The following is a 16,611-nucleotide window of genomic DNA, read 5'->3' on the forward strand; positions in this document are numbered from 1 at the left end:
TAAGGCTATTGATTCTAGTGGTTTGTGGTCTGTTTGTATTGTCACTGCTTGGCCCCATACATAGTGATGAAATTTCTCCAATCCATAGACCACTGCTAGCATTTCACGTTCTATGTTGGAGTATCTTGTTTCTGGCCCTGACAGGGTTTTGCTTGCTAGAGCGACTGGCATTCCATTTTGAATGAGGGCTGCACCTAGTCCAGCTGATGATGCGTCTACTTGTATACTGATTGGCGCTTTTGGGTCAAAATATTTGAGCACAATTGCTTTTCCTATTTCCTCCTTTATGTTGTTGAATGCCATCTGTTCCTGTTCTGTCCAGATGAACTGCGTTTTTGTCGACAGAAGGTCTCGGAGCGGCTTGGTCAACATTGCCAGATGTGGTGAAAATATGTTCAAGTAATTTGCTAGCCCAAGAAAGCTTGTTAGTTGTTTTTCATCTTTTGGTGGTTTCATCTGAACGATCGCTTCTATCTTCTTTGGGTCTGGTTGCACTCCATCTCTTGATATGACATGTCCAAAAAAAGAAATTTCTTGTGCGCGGACCACTAATTTGTCTGTGTTGAACTTGCAGTTCTTAGACCGAGCTCTTTCTAGTAGTTCCTTGAGCGCTTTGTCATGATCGCTGCCATCCTCCTCAAATCCGACAATAACAGTGTCATCTGATATTGAGAGAACATTCTTGATGTCTCCAAAGGCATCAAACATAGCTCGCTGAAATTCGTCTTGTGCGCTCTTAACTCCCATTGGGAAGCGCTTGAACATATAGCGTCCTTCAGGGGTGATGAAAGTGGTTAGTTCTCTTGATTTATTATCCAGTTTAATGTTCCAGTAGCCAGATTTCACGTCGACTATTGAGAACCATTTTGCTCCATGGAGTCTGGAGATGATTTCCTCAAATGTCGGTGTGACAAAATGTGGTCGCAACACCGCCTTGTTTAGATTTTTAGGATCCAGGCATAGCCTGACAGATCCATTAGGTTTTGTGACACACACAAAGGAGTTGACCCAGGATGCCGGTTTTGTTACGGGAGTTATTATATCCTGGGCTACAAGGGAGTCTAGCTCTGCTTTGAATTTCTCTTTTAAAGCTATTGGCACCCGCCGGGGTGAGTGTATTACTGGAGGTATTGACGGGTCAATCTTAATGCTGTACTCCCCTGGCAGGCACCCGATGCCCTTGAACACGTCAGAAAACTCTCTCAGTATGCGCTTTCTTTCTTTCTTTCATGTCTCCTTCTGGTTTTGCGTGCGTTGCTGCAGTTGAATCGGTGTGGTCATGCTCCACTGTATTGGTCCCTATTGTAAAATTAAGGGTAACTAGTCCCAGTTTTCTAGAAGTCTGGAGGCCAAGTAGTGCGGGTCCCCTGCTTTTTACCATGTGGAAGTTGGCACTCGTAAATTTATCGCCATATCTGACTCCTAGGTGACATATACCCACTTGGTCGATTGGGACACCACCGAAGGCAAATAGTTTGATTGGAGTGTTTAGAAGTTGCACATGTTTGAGTTGTTTGTAACACTCCCATGGGATAAGGTTGCTCATGGCTCCTGTGTCCACCTTCGCATTTATTTTTATTTGTGATTTTTTGTTCCCTATTCTCAAGTCTGCATATGCCTCTCTAGCATCTGCTGGGACATGGGATTTTGTTATTTTTGGCCCTGATATGGTATGGAAATATACCTCTGTTGGTGAGTGGTCATCTTCCTCATCGCTCTGTATTGTAATATTATGGGCGTTTCTGTTTCTTGGGTTTCTTGTTGCTCTTGGGGGCCTGTCTTGTTTCCAAGTTGAATCTTTTGTGTCTCTGGTGCGGCAAGTGACTGCAAAATGTCCCGTCTTCCTGCACTTCCCACAAATTTTCCCTTTTGCTGGGCATTCGCCTCTGTAATGGCTTTTCCCACAAAAATAGCATTTGTTATAATATTCTTTCCCAGCCTTTATTGCATGGGCATCTTGTGGGGTTTCCTCGGAAAATTGTGGGACACTATGCGTGTTTTGTATTGCCTCTACCTGTTTCAATGTTGCTTCTTCTGTCTCTGCAACATGTAGTGCTTCTGCGATGTTGAGATTATATCCTTCCTTAAGTAAGGATTTTTGTGTGGACTTATTGTTCAGTCCAAAAATGAAAATATCTACCAGAAGAGTTTTTTCAACGGGGGACTCGTACTTACATTGTTTCAATATCTGCCTTAATCGTTTAAGAAATGCGTGGGCTGGTTCATCAGGTTGTTGTCGACACTGTAGAAGCTGATACCTCGAGACACGGAAGTTTGATCTTGGCTCTATATATGCACGAAATTTCTTAATATAATTTTCTACATTACGTGTTTCACTTTCCTCAAACTGAAATGTGTCACTCAGATCCTGTCCTTCAATCCCTGATCACAATAACAGATAATTAACTTTTACGTCCTCACTTACATCCTTGAGGGGTCCGTTAAAGTGCAACATGACCTGTCGAACGAATCTATCAAAATCTTTTGCTAAATTATTACTCTGCCAATCCATAGAAGGGGGCGGTATTTGACAAGCCATTGTTGATAAGGAATTAGCACCTGAAGAAATAAGAATTTTTTTTATAAAAGTGTCTGATTGGCGTATGGTATTTGTTTGCTTTTGTAAAAAACAATAACAATAACGAATCGCCTACCTTGTGTCGTGTCTTGTCTTCACTTTTTTTTTTTTAAGTGTCTGATTGGCGTACGGTATTTGTTTGCTTTTGTAAAAAATAACAATAACGAATCGCCTACCTTGTGTCGTGTCTTGTCTTCACTTTTTTTTTTTTTTAAGTGTCTGATTGGCGTACGGTATTTGTTTGCTTTTGTAAAAAAATAATAACAATAACGAATCGCCTACCTTATGTCGCGTCTTGTCTTCACTTTTTTTTTTTTTAAGTGTCTGATTGGCGTACGGTATTTGTTTGGTTTTATAAAAAATAATAACAATAGCGAATCGCCTACCTTGTGTCGTGTCTTGTCTTTACTTGTGTTTTTTAAAAAAAAAATTTATTACTTTTATTCCTCAGTCTGTGACTTCGTTTATTTCCTTGTTGTTGAGTTATTCAGTTGACGCGTGTATTTCGTTAGTTCACTTTACACCGTGATGATACAACGTTTTTGAGTTCCTGCGTCGCGTTCGCACGTGGACTGATGGGTCGATTGGTTTTCGTTATTTTTTCTTCTCTTTTTTGTTTAAATTTTTTTTCTCTACTATAACCGTAGATATCTAGTTACATTTAACCACTTCTAACACCATGTTGTATTATTTACATATGCTGATGATTTGTGATTAACTAGAACGCTGAGAGACTGGAATGAAACGCATTTATTTTCTAGTCTTACAAACCGGAACTGCTTGGCGGTGAGCCCGAAACCGGAAGTAGGGTTATGGGAGAGGAGTGGGAGGAAGACTGAATGGGGGTATTACTATTGGTTCTATAACAGGGGTCGTTTTAAAACTATATCTACCTTAACATTTTCTTTAATTTTCTATTTTTGAGCAATTATACTCCTAAGACGTGATCCTCTTATGTCGGACATTTTTTGTTCATAAGTAACACTCGACATTACTTTTTTTTTTTTTAAATTAACTAAATAAACTCTTTAAAATAAGTTGAGAGACCAAAAACTTTCCAAGTTAGGTAGAAAACGAAAACTTAGAAAAATTAATTTAATTTTTTTAAAACAACAGTAAACAAATAAAAATATTTTTTGAAACTATTATGGGATGAGTATTCTCTTTTAAAGACAATATCTTCTTCAAAAGCGGTCATAAAATGTGTTTTAAATCGATATGTATTCAATAAGGCACCAGTTTTTCTACTTAGCAAAAGGGGACGAATTTTACGGGGGCGAGTTTTCCGGGTACGAGTTTTCCTAAATTCGTTTGGTAACTTGCACAAGCACCAGATTAACTTTAGGTTTTAATCTTTCAAACACAATAAAAAAAAATAATAATCAGGAAATAAACAAATAAATAAAAATACGAAAATACGGCTTTAAAAACTATCAGTCTCCGCCATTAAATTGTACGTGCAATTAATTAGATAATTAATAAAGATGGTACTTGTAATCTGTTCTCTTTCATGTAAACAATAATTGGAAATCTATAAAAACAAATATAACAAGCAGTTCTTTTTCAGTCTCTTCATTTTATGTGTTTTATAAACTGCACAAGCACCAGATTAACTTTAGGCTTTAATCTTTCACCCACAATAAAGAAGAAAAGAAAACAGGAATCTAAAAAATAAATAAATATACGAAAAGGCGGCTTTAAAAACTAGGAGTTTCCGCCATTAAATTGCACGTGCAACGAATTAGAGAATTAATAAAGATGAAACTTGTAATCGGTTCTCTCTCATGTAAATATTAAAATGTTAAATAAAATAACACTAATTTTATCCGTGCTATTCACCAAATAGATCGGCTCTATTTCGAAATGATTTCTTTTTTTTATTTTTCCTCTTCAATTTTGTTTTCTGCGAACTTGCTCTTCCGTTCGTCATCTTGAATTGACCATTGTAAGTTGAGCTTGTAAAGTCAATCACATTTGAAAAATCGTTTCCTTTATAAAAGCAGATAAAGTTAATCGAAAGCAGATTATAAAACAAAAACGTAAGTATTACTTGAATTTAATATCGATTTTTGCGCATTTGCAGAATACGTTAAAAATGTAAGCGAGATAACTACATTTACTAAGCGAATAATGATAAATACATTTACTAAGCGAACTAATGAAAATCTTGCTTTATTGTTGAAAATTTTCGCTGTCGATTGTTTTTTTTTTTGTTTTCAATACTAACTTAAATGTAAAAAAAAACAACTTCTTTATCGTTTTATTAATTTTAAATGTTTTTCATTTTTAATGGTTTTTGTTTTAATCTTTTAAAAATTTTCTCAGTGGATTTTTATCATTTATTTTATTTTCAAACGTAAGCAACAAAAAAAAAAAAGAAGTTTTTCTGTAGTTACAATTTAATAAAAAAAGATATCATAAAATTTTACTTAAACTTGAAAAAAAATAGCGTGCACTAGCACCAAATGAGCACCCACTTTCAGGCCACACGGTGATAATTTTTTGGGGGGGAGGGGGCTTCCCTAAGCCGTTTTCGTAAATTGTTACTTACTTTTGACCTTAACAATCAGATGACGATTTCTATAGTTTTTTGTATGCTGAAAACGAATATCCCATTAAACTTTGTCACAAACAAGCCGTTTTCCGAATATTATATAATGTAACGAATTGGCCAACAATGATAACATAAAGAATTACACAGCTTAATAATCAGAAAACTACTTTACAGCAAAAATATGCATATGCTTACACATACAGAAATGGTCACCACTGATAACATAAGGAATGACACGTATTTGTATACAGATTTTTCTCTTTAATGTCCTCGGGCTTTATTGAAAAGTGAAATTAGAAATAAATTTTTTTTATCTCCACTCACTAGGTTGGCATAAAGTGGGTGTTCATTTTGCATTAAATTTACAATGAAAAGTGATACCCCACTTTTTAAAAATGTACATTTTTCATATCGTGAAATTATTTCTCTGCACCACTGTTAAAGCATATATTCGTTTTCAGCACCCCAAAAAACTTATAAAAGTGGTAATCATAAAAGTTTATGTGGTGGAGGGGTGTGTGAAAGATTCTAGGCCTATGATAGAGTATGGCATAAAGGTTTACTTCACAAGATCTCCAGCTATGGTATAGCTGGAAATGTCTTCGCAATTATTAAATCATTTCTCTCTGATAGGTTCATAAGAGTAGTGGTTGATAGGCAGAAATCAGAAACTCTTAGTATTAATGCTGGAGTCCCTCAGGGGTCCGTCTTGGGCCCAGCTCTTTTCCTGATCTATATTAATGATCTTCTAAATAACATCCATACATCATTCGTAGACATCTATGCTGATAACACTACTATATATGGTAGCACATCTAAGACCGGAAACGGCCAAGTTCTCTGATTCTTTCTCTTCTGATCTTGAGCAAGTGGTACAATGGAGAAAGAGGTAGCTTGTTACTTTTAATGCATCTAAAACGAAGCTTTTATCTTTACATCATCAACGCTCTGATCCCTATCTGGCATCAATTGAAATGAATGGCTCTCATCTTTGGGAGGCCTCCTGTTTTGACAAGCTTCTGGGCTTGACCTTTACTACTGATCTTAAATGGAACACATACATTAAATCCGTTGCCAAGACCACTGGAAAAATGGTGGGATCCTTCTATCGATACAGTAGATATCTCACTGCTGATGCAATTCTCTATCTATATAAGATCCAGGTACGTTCAAGGATGGAGTACTGTTGTCACATATGCTAGAAAGGACTTATCCTGCATTGATAGAGTTCAAAATAGACTTTGTGGAGGATGCCCTTTTCTCTTCCCTACAACCTCTTTCTCACAGAAGAGATGTTGCGAGTTTGTCTCTGCTTTATTGTTATTTTCATGGCAGGTGCTCGACTGAGCTCCATTCTATGGTCCCCCTCGCCAAACTTTCACAAGAAACACCCGTCTAGCAAAAAACACTCTCACTAGTTTCCCTCACTCTTTGTCTGTGCCTAAACCTAAGCAAAGATTCCATGTGCAAAGCTTTCTTAGAACTGCACGCCTATGGAATTGTCTTCCGTTTTTCTGCTTTCCAGCTGACTACAATATGATTGTCTTCAATTCTAATGTAAACAAGTTTTTGATGAGCCGTTCCATATAAGTTAACAAATTTACCGAATTTCCATTACTAACAATTACTTTATTGTCCAATTTCCACTGTAAACTCTTTAACCCTTATCCTCGAGTTGCCTCTTTGCCTTGATAAGTGGTGATGCCTATATAAAAAAGTACAACTTCTTTATAGTTTACAATAAAAAATGATATGAATTTTAAATGATTTTCACTGGTCTAAAGTAAAAAAAAAATGTTCGACGCATGCATAGAAGTGTTAAGGTTATGGTTGGAGTCTAAGGGTATATGAAACGTGTAGAGGTTATGGTTGGAGTCTAAGGGTATATAGAACGTGTTAAGGTTATGGTTGGACTCTAAGGGTATATGAAACATGTTAAGGTTATGGTTGGAGTCTAAGGGTATGTGAAACTAATTAAGGTTATGGTTGGAGTCTAAGGGTATATGAAACGTGCTAAATGAGGAAAATGTTGATTCCTTTCATATTTCACCTTTCGTAGCCATCACCAAAATTATATGATTAAAAACAAGAAAATACATTAAGACGGTTCTAATTAAAATACATGACTACTTTTACAAAACTTGAAAATTGACACCCATTATAGGTATTGGTGGTCAGTCCTAGAGTGATAGAGTTAAAATGGGCCAATATTTTATGGGTATTGGTTGGCAGTCGTAAAGTGATATGATTAATGTTAAAATGGGCCTATTTTCTATGTGTCAATATATTATGGGAAATGCTATTGATATTCTTAACCAACTCAATAGCATTCAGATTAACTAGTATGAATGAGCAAGGCTTGATTGTTGGCTTTTGCAGGTTTTGAGTGTCAGTGTATTAAGTTAAGCAAGAATGATGGAAGATAGAAGAGATTTATTCAATTTCATATTCGTTCAAAATGACTGGGGAGTGTGCTAGGGGGAAACAGCCAATCCTTATCATTTTCATGCATTGTTACAAGTGAAACGTATGTTGCATAGTCGATTTTTCATCATCCAGAAAAAAAACTTGTACACTTCGTTTTTGTATAAAGATATAAAAAGTTATTTTCTGTTATTTACTGCCATATATGTGTGCACACAGCTAAACATGGAGATGTGGACCGAGAGATGGGTGGATGGTGCCATACATGTGCGATCGTACATGCATAAACCACATCTCCAATCTTAACATCTAGAGATTTTTTTCATCCAATCTTCTATCATTTTTTTCTAGCTTTCCAAATGTTATCCCTTACCATAGCGATGTATTGTTGCTCATCACCATAGTGAGGCTTTATGAGGCATTAATATAATATTTAATGGAAGGATCACATTCGTGATCATTATTGTAATGGTGCTGCATTAACTTTTTCTAAGTTGCAACAGTACATATCACCTTATCAATTGTTCATGATCGGGTTTTATTCCCTAATTAAATCTAAACATGATAACTTGGGACGCTTGTGCGATACTGATGAGCCCTCAACCTGCTATGGCGCAAAGTCTTTTGCTTCCAAAGGATTTGAGTTTCTTGCACGTTACAATGTAATTCCTCTCGTCTATATTTACCAGGGAACGTTATTATCTTAGCTCGAATCCACAGTGCTTTACAAGCGATCAACACAAACATTGTCCTTCCCCTTCATGTACTGTATGGTGCAGTTATAGCCAGTCATACTCAAAGCCAATGTCTGTATTTTCCTATTCTGTATAGGTGAGTTTAATAAATATTCTAGGGGTCTGTGATCGGTATAGATGGTGAACTTTGCACTATGCAAACAGTAATTAAGGGCATGATCTGCATATCTTTAATTTTATGGGATAAGAATTGAATTGGTTTTTTAACCTCTTTATTCTCCCCCTGATCATATGACAGACATGCCTCAATCGTGTACAGCCGGTAGTCTTTCTCAGGATTGGGATAAGCCAGTATAACCACATCTGCAAACTTTGTTTTTAGGTTATAAAAGACAAACTGAAATGTGTCATCCCATTGGAACATCATATATTTTCACACAAGGCGAACTAACAGCTCGCTGATCTCTGAAACTCACACTTTATGGCTTTCAACCTGAGGTTGTGCTTACATAAACTGATTAGTACCCTATTTATGTTAGTGACTTGCCATCGTATCTAAGAATATTAAAATATCATCCAAATATGGTAATGCATAATCATCCTGTCCCTGTAGAACTATGGACATTAATTCCTAGAAGACCCCAGGGGCATTCGCGAGTCTGAACGGTATCACATAAAAGTGAAACAAACTTTGCTGGTAGGTGAACACAGTTTTCTGTTTATCGTCCTTATTTTAACCTGCCAGTATTTTGATTTTAGATCTAATTTTGAGAAGTACTTTATTAGCCCAGGCGAGGCTAATCTATCATCAATGCCCAGTAATGCCCAGCCATACTTCTTCATGACTTTATTTATATCCCTAAAATCAATGCAAAATCTTTTACTACAAATTCTTTTCTCGTAACACTATTAGAAAACTCCCTGATCTATTCAATCTCGCAATTACATCTGCCCGCATCATTTACCCTATTGCCAAGTCTACTAACTTTCTTTGTTTTAGTGGTGCTCAATACATGCTCCTTATAGGGGATCATGCATTCCAGTATCGATATGCATCTCCACCGTATTGGTTCTGCCGAATTCCTTATCCTCCATAATGAATAAATCTCTATTATGTTTAACTTTCAAATTGAGTTCTTCAGGTACTTTTATTCCTCAGGAATCTCATCCTTTGTTCCTCAAGCATGATAATCTCTCTAATGTTACTAGTCACACTACACTTAGCTATTTTGCAGCCCCATCTCAAGGTAACTGGTTGGTGTTGTTTATTATAAGCAATGGAAACTTATGAGACCATTTAACTTTTAACACTACATTAGCTACTGATACTCTGCTAAGATTGCTAATGAATCGAATTCTTATTTGCACAATCTCATATTCTAATCTTTGACCATTTCTAAAACCCGTATGAGTCCTACATGTATGCAGATGCTGGTGTTTTAATGTAATTTTCTGTGCTAATCAACTATTGATGAAATATGGGCATCTTCCTCCAGACAATATACTCATCAAATAATCTTCCTCCAGATTATATACTCATCAAATAATCTTCCTCCAGACTATATACTCATCAAATAATCTTCCTCCAGATTATATACTCATCAAATAATGTAATCGACATAATAAATCGAAGTACATCGTAACCTCATTTTTCTTAAGCCAGTCGCAGTTTAGTATCAGACTTGTGTAAAGATTTTTGACTATATGTTTGTTAGGGCTTGTAGCAATTCCATAAAACGTCTCTAGGGACTTCTTCAATTATGCCCATATATTATATTGTTTTACATGAGTGTTTATAAAAAAGTTTAGTATCTAAAAGCTGTATGAGCCATGCATGTTGATGTTTTAATGTAATTTTCTAACGAAATATTCATTAAACATGGCCATCTTCCTCCAGACTATATACTCAGCAAATAATCTAAACTGCATATTAAATCAAAGTACATCCTAACCCCATTTTTCTTAAGCCAGTCGCTAATGAATCGATTGCTTATTTGCACAATCTCATATTCTAATCTTTGGCCATTTCTAAAACCCGTATGAACCCTGCATGTATGCAGATGCTGGTGTTTTAATGGAATTGTCTGTGCTAAACAACTTACGAGCCCCTTTAACCTTTACCACTACATTAGCTACGGATACTCTGCTAAAATTGCAAATGAATCGACTGCTTATTTGCACAATCTCATATTCTAATCTTTGGCCATTTCTAAAACTTGCATAATAATCATCAAATAATCTAAACGACATAATAAATTGCAGCAATCCCATAATAGTGGTCTAGGGACCTTTTCAATTTTGCCCATGTAAAACTCATAGTGTTTTGCATGAGTGTTTTTAAAATGTCTGACTGGACCCTTTGTGGTTAGGAGAGACTATATACTCATCAAATAATGTAATCGACATAATAAATCAAAGTACAGCTTAACCTCATTTTTCTTAAGCCAGTCGCTTAAGCCAGTTTTTAATGGAAAGTAGTTAATACAGTGGATGTGTTATCGACAGCTCTAGTAACTCTCGCTTCTCCGTTTTTTGTCCCTCAGTTCTCATTCAATGAGTGATTTTTCTGACAATGGGTGAAGAAAAAGCTGCTTAAATGTCGGTAGTACTTGGTAAACAGTAGTCTGAGATGTCGGAAATTTTTCTGTCTCTGTCTGTCCTTGTCGCCATGTCACTAGTAAGGGTGCTGGAGGTAAACGTTTTGTCTGGGTTGATGTTATCCGCCTGATAGTCAGGGACCCGAACCTTGGATTAACCACTAAGGAGGCTGTCCTATCAGCAGGTGCAAAGTACTGGGACTGCTGTATTGCCATTTGGTGAGTGGATCTGGACCATGCAGTAGTCTCTGGTGGGGCCTCTCGAATCCATACTAGTGGGTAATTGTTACGGCTTTACCTTTTCGTGTACTACAAAAAAAATTCCTGTCTTTTTCTCTCTTACTTTCCCTCTCTGTACTGCTCTAACCAAGTATGCCGACCTATTCCACAAACCTCAAAATGAAATATCTTCAGAATAAAAAACTCGAATAAACCTTGAACCCCATCTTCCAACATAGACACCTACTACCAGGTCTCTTTCTCCAACATCAGGGGTCTACGTTCCAACCTTCCATAGGTTGAAACCCTATTACAGGAGACGAAACCGAACATATTATTTCTAAGCGAAACTGGAATAGGGCCGACCACTTCCCTAGATGAGTTCATAATTAACGGATACTCTAACTTAACAGCTAAATCTGACCCCCAAGATCGCCATGGGCATGGAATATGTGCCTACATTAAAGATGACTTCCCGTGTGGCAGGGATATCTCTAGAGAAGATCCTAATTTACCCTATATGTGCTTCAGGGTTGTACTTGCTAACACCACTGCATTTATATTCGCCCTCTATCGGCCCCACAACAGTGGAGTTACTATCTTTAAGAGCAGATCTGAGAAAATAGACCACATACTGTCTGCACATCCCTCGGCTAACATCCACATCTGTGGTGACTTCAACGTCCATAACGTGGAATGGCTGACCCATTCAAATAAGACAGACGATGAGAGGAGGTTTTGTCATGATTTTGCCATTGCTTATGACCTCACTCAGATTGTTCGTGAACCAACCCGTGTGCCCGATAGTACAGGTCAGTATGCAAGCCTTCCAGACCTTTTTCTTTCAACTTCCCCTGAGCTATGTTCATGTTCCGTTCATTCTCCTCGAGGATTCTCCGACCACTCTGTCGTATCAGTTAAGATAAAAACAAAATGTAATAAGTCCCCAGACGTACCCCTCCACCGTACTGTATACCAATACTCTATGGCTGACTGGGATAGCTTCCGTACATTCATATCTGATTTACCTCTGCACTCCATGTTTAAAAAGGAAGTGTCCTCTATAGCAGGGGTCGGCAACCTTTTGTTTAGCGTGTGCCGACTTAGGGTTTCAAATTATTCAGCGTGCCAACATTTATTATTTATAACGATCAAGGTCAATATACCTGTTCTCTATATTTATTTCATAAAATATATAATAATGTCAAAGTTTATAAATAATGTGAAAAAACTGTTTCTGAAAAGTTTTTATTATTAATGGGACCCTTGTCCTTGCATGGTCTTTGCCAATTCCTCAATGTCGGGAACATACTTTGTAACTTTGAGCTTAACACAGTTTTCTGAATGTTCAGGTGTTAGACGACTTCGACGTGGAGACAACACTGCTTTCATGTGAGAGAAAATTTGCTCACAAGAATAAGTTGAACCAAAAGCTGAGAGAAGAGCAAAAGCAATTTTCTTCAAACAGATGAATGAGCTTGGGAGGGAGATCCAACAGTTCAGAATAGCACCAGACTTTTCAAAATTTTCATCTTCCAGAGACTTTCTTAGTTCAGCAAATTTTAATGTCCATATTTCTGAAGACCTAAATTCAATCTGTTGCATTTCAAAATCATCAATGTCCATCCAGCTAAAAAGTTCCAGTTGGGCATTTGTCAAATCAAGCATGTCGGGCTTAATCAGATATGAAAATAAGGATCCATGAATGTAGAAGTCCTGGCTTCGTTTTTCGAATTCTGCTTTGAGTGCTTTCACGTACTCCTGAAGCTCATCTGTGTTCACTTCGAATTGATTTGCATGATTTTTCACATTTGGAAAGTACTTAAATGCTTTGATGTTGATGTCACGGGTAAAAATGTCAAGTTTCATTGTAAACGCTTTCCAATAGCTGAAAAGATCAAGGACTGTTTGTCCCTGTCCTTGTAATTTCAAATTAAGCTCATTCAAATGTGTGTTTATGTCGGTCATAAACATCAACTTCAACAACCAGCTTTCATCATTCAGCTGAGGGAATCGTTTCTGTTTTTCATCAAGAAACATCTTAATAGCCTCAAGACAACAAACAAATCTAGCTAAAACTTTGCCTCGACTAAGCCAGCGAACATTGTTGTATAACAGAAGATCTCCATATTCACACTCAACTTCTTGTAGAAGCGATTTGAATTGCCTGTGAACCAATGAAGAGCGAGAAATAAGAAAGTTGATTATCTCAACAACAGTTTTCATCACAGAGACCAAATCCAAAGACGAGGTCTTTGCACATAAGCCCTCCTGATGTATAATACAATGAAAACTTAACAGTTTGCGTCCAACATGATTTTCCAGAAGTTTTACAAATCCTTTCTTCTTGCCAACCATTGCAGCAGCACCATCGGTTGTTACGCAGAATAATTTGTTCAAGTTAATGTCTTGTTTAGAAAAATAACCAGTAAATGCACACAAAATATCTTCTGCTTTGGTTGTATCATGAAGGGGTAATAAACAACACAACTCCTCATAAATGTGATTATTCTCGAGATATCTTGCAACCACTGCTAGGCGAGACGCATCGTTTACATCGGTGCTTTCATCAAGAGCGACACTAAATACAAGGGATTGCTTTAATCCAGTTGTTTGCTTAGTTGTCACATTTTCAGCCAAGTCAGATATGCGCCTCTCAACTGATCTTGCAGAGACTGGTATTTCTCTAATTCGAGAGAGTATAATGTCCTTATTTTTTAAATCACGAAACAAAACTTCAGCACCACTCAAAAAAGCTTCTTTGATGTATTCACCATCTGTAAAAGGTTTACCATTTAAAGCCACACACTGGGCTATTTTGTAACTACATTCAGTAGCTTTACTCTTCATTCCAACAGCTTGGCTCAAAATAACAGTTTGTTTTTTGAAACCAGAAATAGCTTTTTTGATGGCTTCACCTTTTTCTTCTGAAGTTTTAAACTTAGATTGATGTTTGGTTTGAAAGTGCCTTTGTACACTAGATGTGCGACACACAACACTTTCGCAACAGAAAGCACAAACAGCACGATCCTTTTGTTCCACAAATCCATATTCTATTGTCCAATTGTCTTGAAATGGGCGATGATCAAGTTTTCTTTTCTTTTCAGTCATATCTAACAGCAGGGGTATTCTGAAAATATAAATAGGCCTAATTACGTAAACATCAATTATGATATATATAAAATACCAAACAAATTATTCTTGCCTTTGCTGTGGGAGAACCAGGATACATTTTAATAAAAATTGTGGAGAAAAATTATGTACAGGGTGTCCCAGAAAAAGTCTAAAGGTTTTGATTAGCTCGAGCTAGGATCCTATTCGTGCGTGGCATTCACAATTTAAAAAAAATATTTCATCCACGTATTCCTCCAATCATACCATTTTGTTTAGTATGAAGATGATCGAAATTGCTCATCTCTTCTAATCCCAGTTACGAGCTTGAAAATTAAAAGTACAATTTCAAGAATTTGAAAGGCAATTATACCTTATCTTGTATTCATATTCTGACCACTGAACAATTCTGTAACTCTAGCACCCTTCCTAAATTTAACACCCCTCAATTTCAAACAGCAAATAAAATGTTTAAAACTAATAATTTTCAAAATTTTTTTAGCTCATTGTGTTTAGGAAAGATTTTTCTTAAAGAAAAGTAAAACTTTTTAAAATAAAATCTCATATAATTAATTTTATCGTAAAAAATATCACAAAAAAGTCAAAGCTTCCTTACTGCGCGTGAGCGTTTTCACGTAATAGTTTCAATTTCAATTTGTAAATTTGTAAATTCTTGAAAATTTTCTATGATTTTAAAAATCGATAATTTTTTTTCTATTCATCAAATCCTTTTCATTTTTTCAGATTTTATGTAAAATTCTACGCTCTTTCGAATGGAAATAAAATTATTTTCTGAAAAATTCATTTTCATACTTCTTTTATTTATTTTTACCCCCCCTCTGTCTAAAAGTATGAAAGTATGAATTTCTATTAAAAATTCGTCTCGGAACACTCTAATTTATATCTTTATTTAAAGATCATAAAAAAATGAATAAAATAATGTGTTGTTTTTTTTTAAACCTTTATCCCTTCATTTTGAAAATAAACGCTAAAGTTTAAAATATGTACATTCTTTTATTTTTTAAAAAAGATTTTTTTATTTTTATCATGCTAAAAAAATTAAAGTTTCTTTAGTCTTTCCCTTAAAATTAAATTTGCTCTTTCGAAGATCTGCTAAAATAGCTATTTTATCTGTATCGGAACACTTAGTAAATGTTACGAAAAAAAAAAAACCATGTAAAAATATTTAAAAACAAAAAAAAAATATAAACTGAAAGTTATCCCTTCTATTTATAATCATTATTTAAAGCTTAAAGTACTCACAACAAACATTCTCCTTTTTTCAAATAGAGTCCACGTGTTTTTAATCTCTCTTAGAGCTGATGACAGATTTATGACAAGCTTAGTGAAAGAAAGGGTAAGTGGTAAGTTAGAGAGTTACAGTATAGGGAGATAACAAAAATGGAAGTTTGTTTTGTTTTGGTAAGCTTTAACCCCAAAATGACCCATTGCCAGTCATCGTCTCTTCACAAGGGATGGTAAATAGTGTCATTTAGTGTGAAAAAAGGAGGGGTTTTACATATTGTTCCAGAACATTATAATCATTTCTCACTCTTTCTCTCTCTTTCTGCTAAACGAACGACAGACAGACAGCCAGACAGATATTGAAAAAAAAATGACTACCAAAAAATAATTTGTTTCCTAATAAGGTTTATCATATTTTGAATATGGTAGCATATACTTAGTTTCATTACAAAACTTAAATAATAATAAAAAGCTAAAAACAAAAGTTTTATAATTACAAATAAAAATTTATATACTTTTCTTAACTTTTTTTCCGGCATTGTTTTTTTATTTGTATAAATATTAAAATAAATTTAAACAAAAACAAATAAACTCCATGTTACACGTGTTGTTATTATCACTGGTAAGTGTTTTATTTTAATTAAGATAATCATAGTCAAAAGATTTTTTGGTTTACATATACACTTTTTATAATTTCAAGTTAAATTTTATATACACTTCAAGGCATCCGTAGATTTCAAATGTCAGCGCTGCTGCTGATGTAAACAAAACTTCCGGCGATTCGTTGAAATTTTGGGCGGATTTTATCAACCTATCTCTGAAAATATTGCTTTAATTTCCAAATTTATGAATTCTTGATTATTTTTATTGTTGATTTTTGTAGAGGAATCATTCATTTACTTAATGGTCATTTATTTTCGTCTGATAAGTTACTTTTTATATATTTATTAGATTTTTTTATTATGATTTTTGACTAAATTTTACATTTGAAACTCTCTCACGCTACGTTGTATTTCATCTGGGTCGGTGAGACTGAGTCACCAGACTCAATTCAAAACGCATTTCAAAATTATAGTATCTGACAGAACATACTTTGAACGAGCATGGAGCATCTAACGCCTACGGTTCGCACGGACAAAAATAAAACGCGTTTTCTTGTTGTGGGCATGCACTTAGGTGGCAAGAGTA

The 16,611-nt window shown here is 35.6% G+C and overlaps 2 protein-coding genes and 1 long non-coding RNA gene across 3 annotated transcripts in view; 1 reads left to right on the plus strand and 2 right to left on the minus strand.

The window, feature by feature from the left end:
* Positions 1–1,189: 1,189 nt before the first annotated feature.
* LOC145270073 (uncharacterized) lies at positions 1,190–3,259 on the minus strand. The gene is made up of 2 exons (XM_080125675.1): positions 3,238–3,259; positions 1,190–2,382 (listed from the first exon to the last, which is right to left on the minus strand). Exons 1-2 carry the CDS (start codon positions 3,257–3,259, stop codon positions 1,190–1,192), a joined length of 1,215 nt encoding a protein of 404 aa, XP_079981801.1.
* A 1,254-nt stretch (positions 3,260–4,513) lies between these two features.
* The window catches only part of LOC145271416 (uncharacterized), a 51,234-nt gene continuing 39,136 nt past the window's right edge, over positions 4,514–16,611 (plus strand). Inside the window, exon 1 of the long non-coding RNA XR_013865866.1 lies at positions 4,514–4,617. This is a non-coding gene — a long non-coding RNA (uncharacterized LOC145271416). The remainder of the gene's footprint in view (positions 4,618–16,611) is intronic.
* Positions 12,136–16,399, minus strand: LOC145271302 (general transcription factor II-I repeat domain-containing protein 2-like). The gene is made up of 2 exons (XM_080126850.1): positions 15,442–16,399; positions 12,136–14,197 (listed from the first exon to the last, which is right to left on the minus strand). The coding sequence occupies exon 2, from the start codon at positions 14,176–14,178 to the stop codon at positions 12,322–12,324; it is 1,857 nt and encodes a 618-aa protein (XP_079982976.1). The 5' UTR covers positions 14,179–14,197; positions 15,442–16,399; the 3' UTR covers positions 12,136–12,321.

Source organism: Euprymna scolopes, chromosome 46 (genome assembly GCF_053919585.1).
Source record: "Euprymna scolopes isolate OS-2025 chromosome 46, ASM5391958v1, whole genome shotgun sequence".
Taxonomy (NCBI): Eukaryota; Metazoa; Mollusca; class Cephalopoda; order Sepiida; family Sepiolidae; genus Euprymna; species Euprymna scolopes.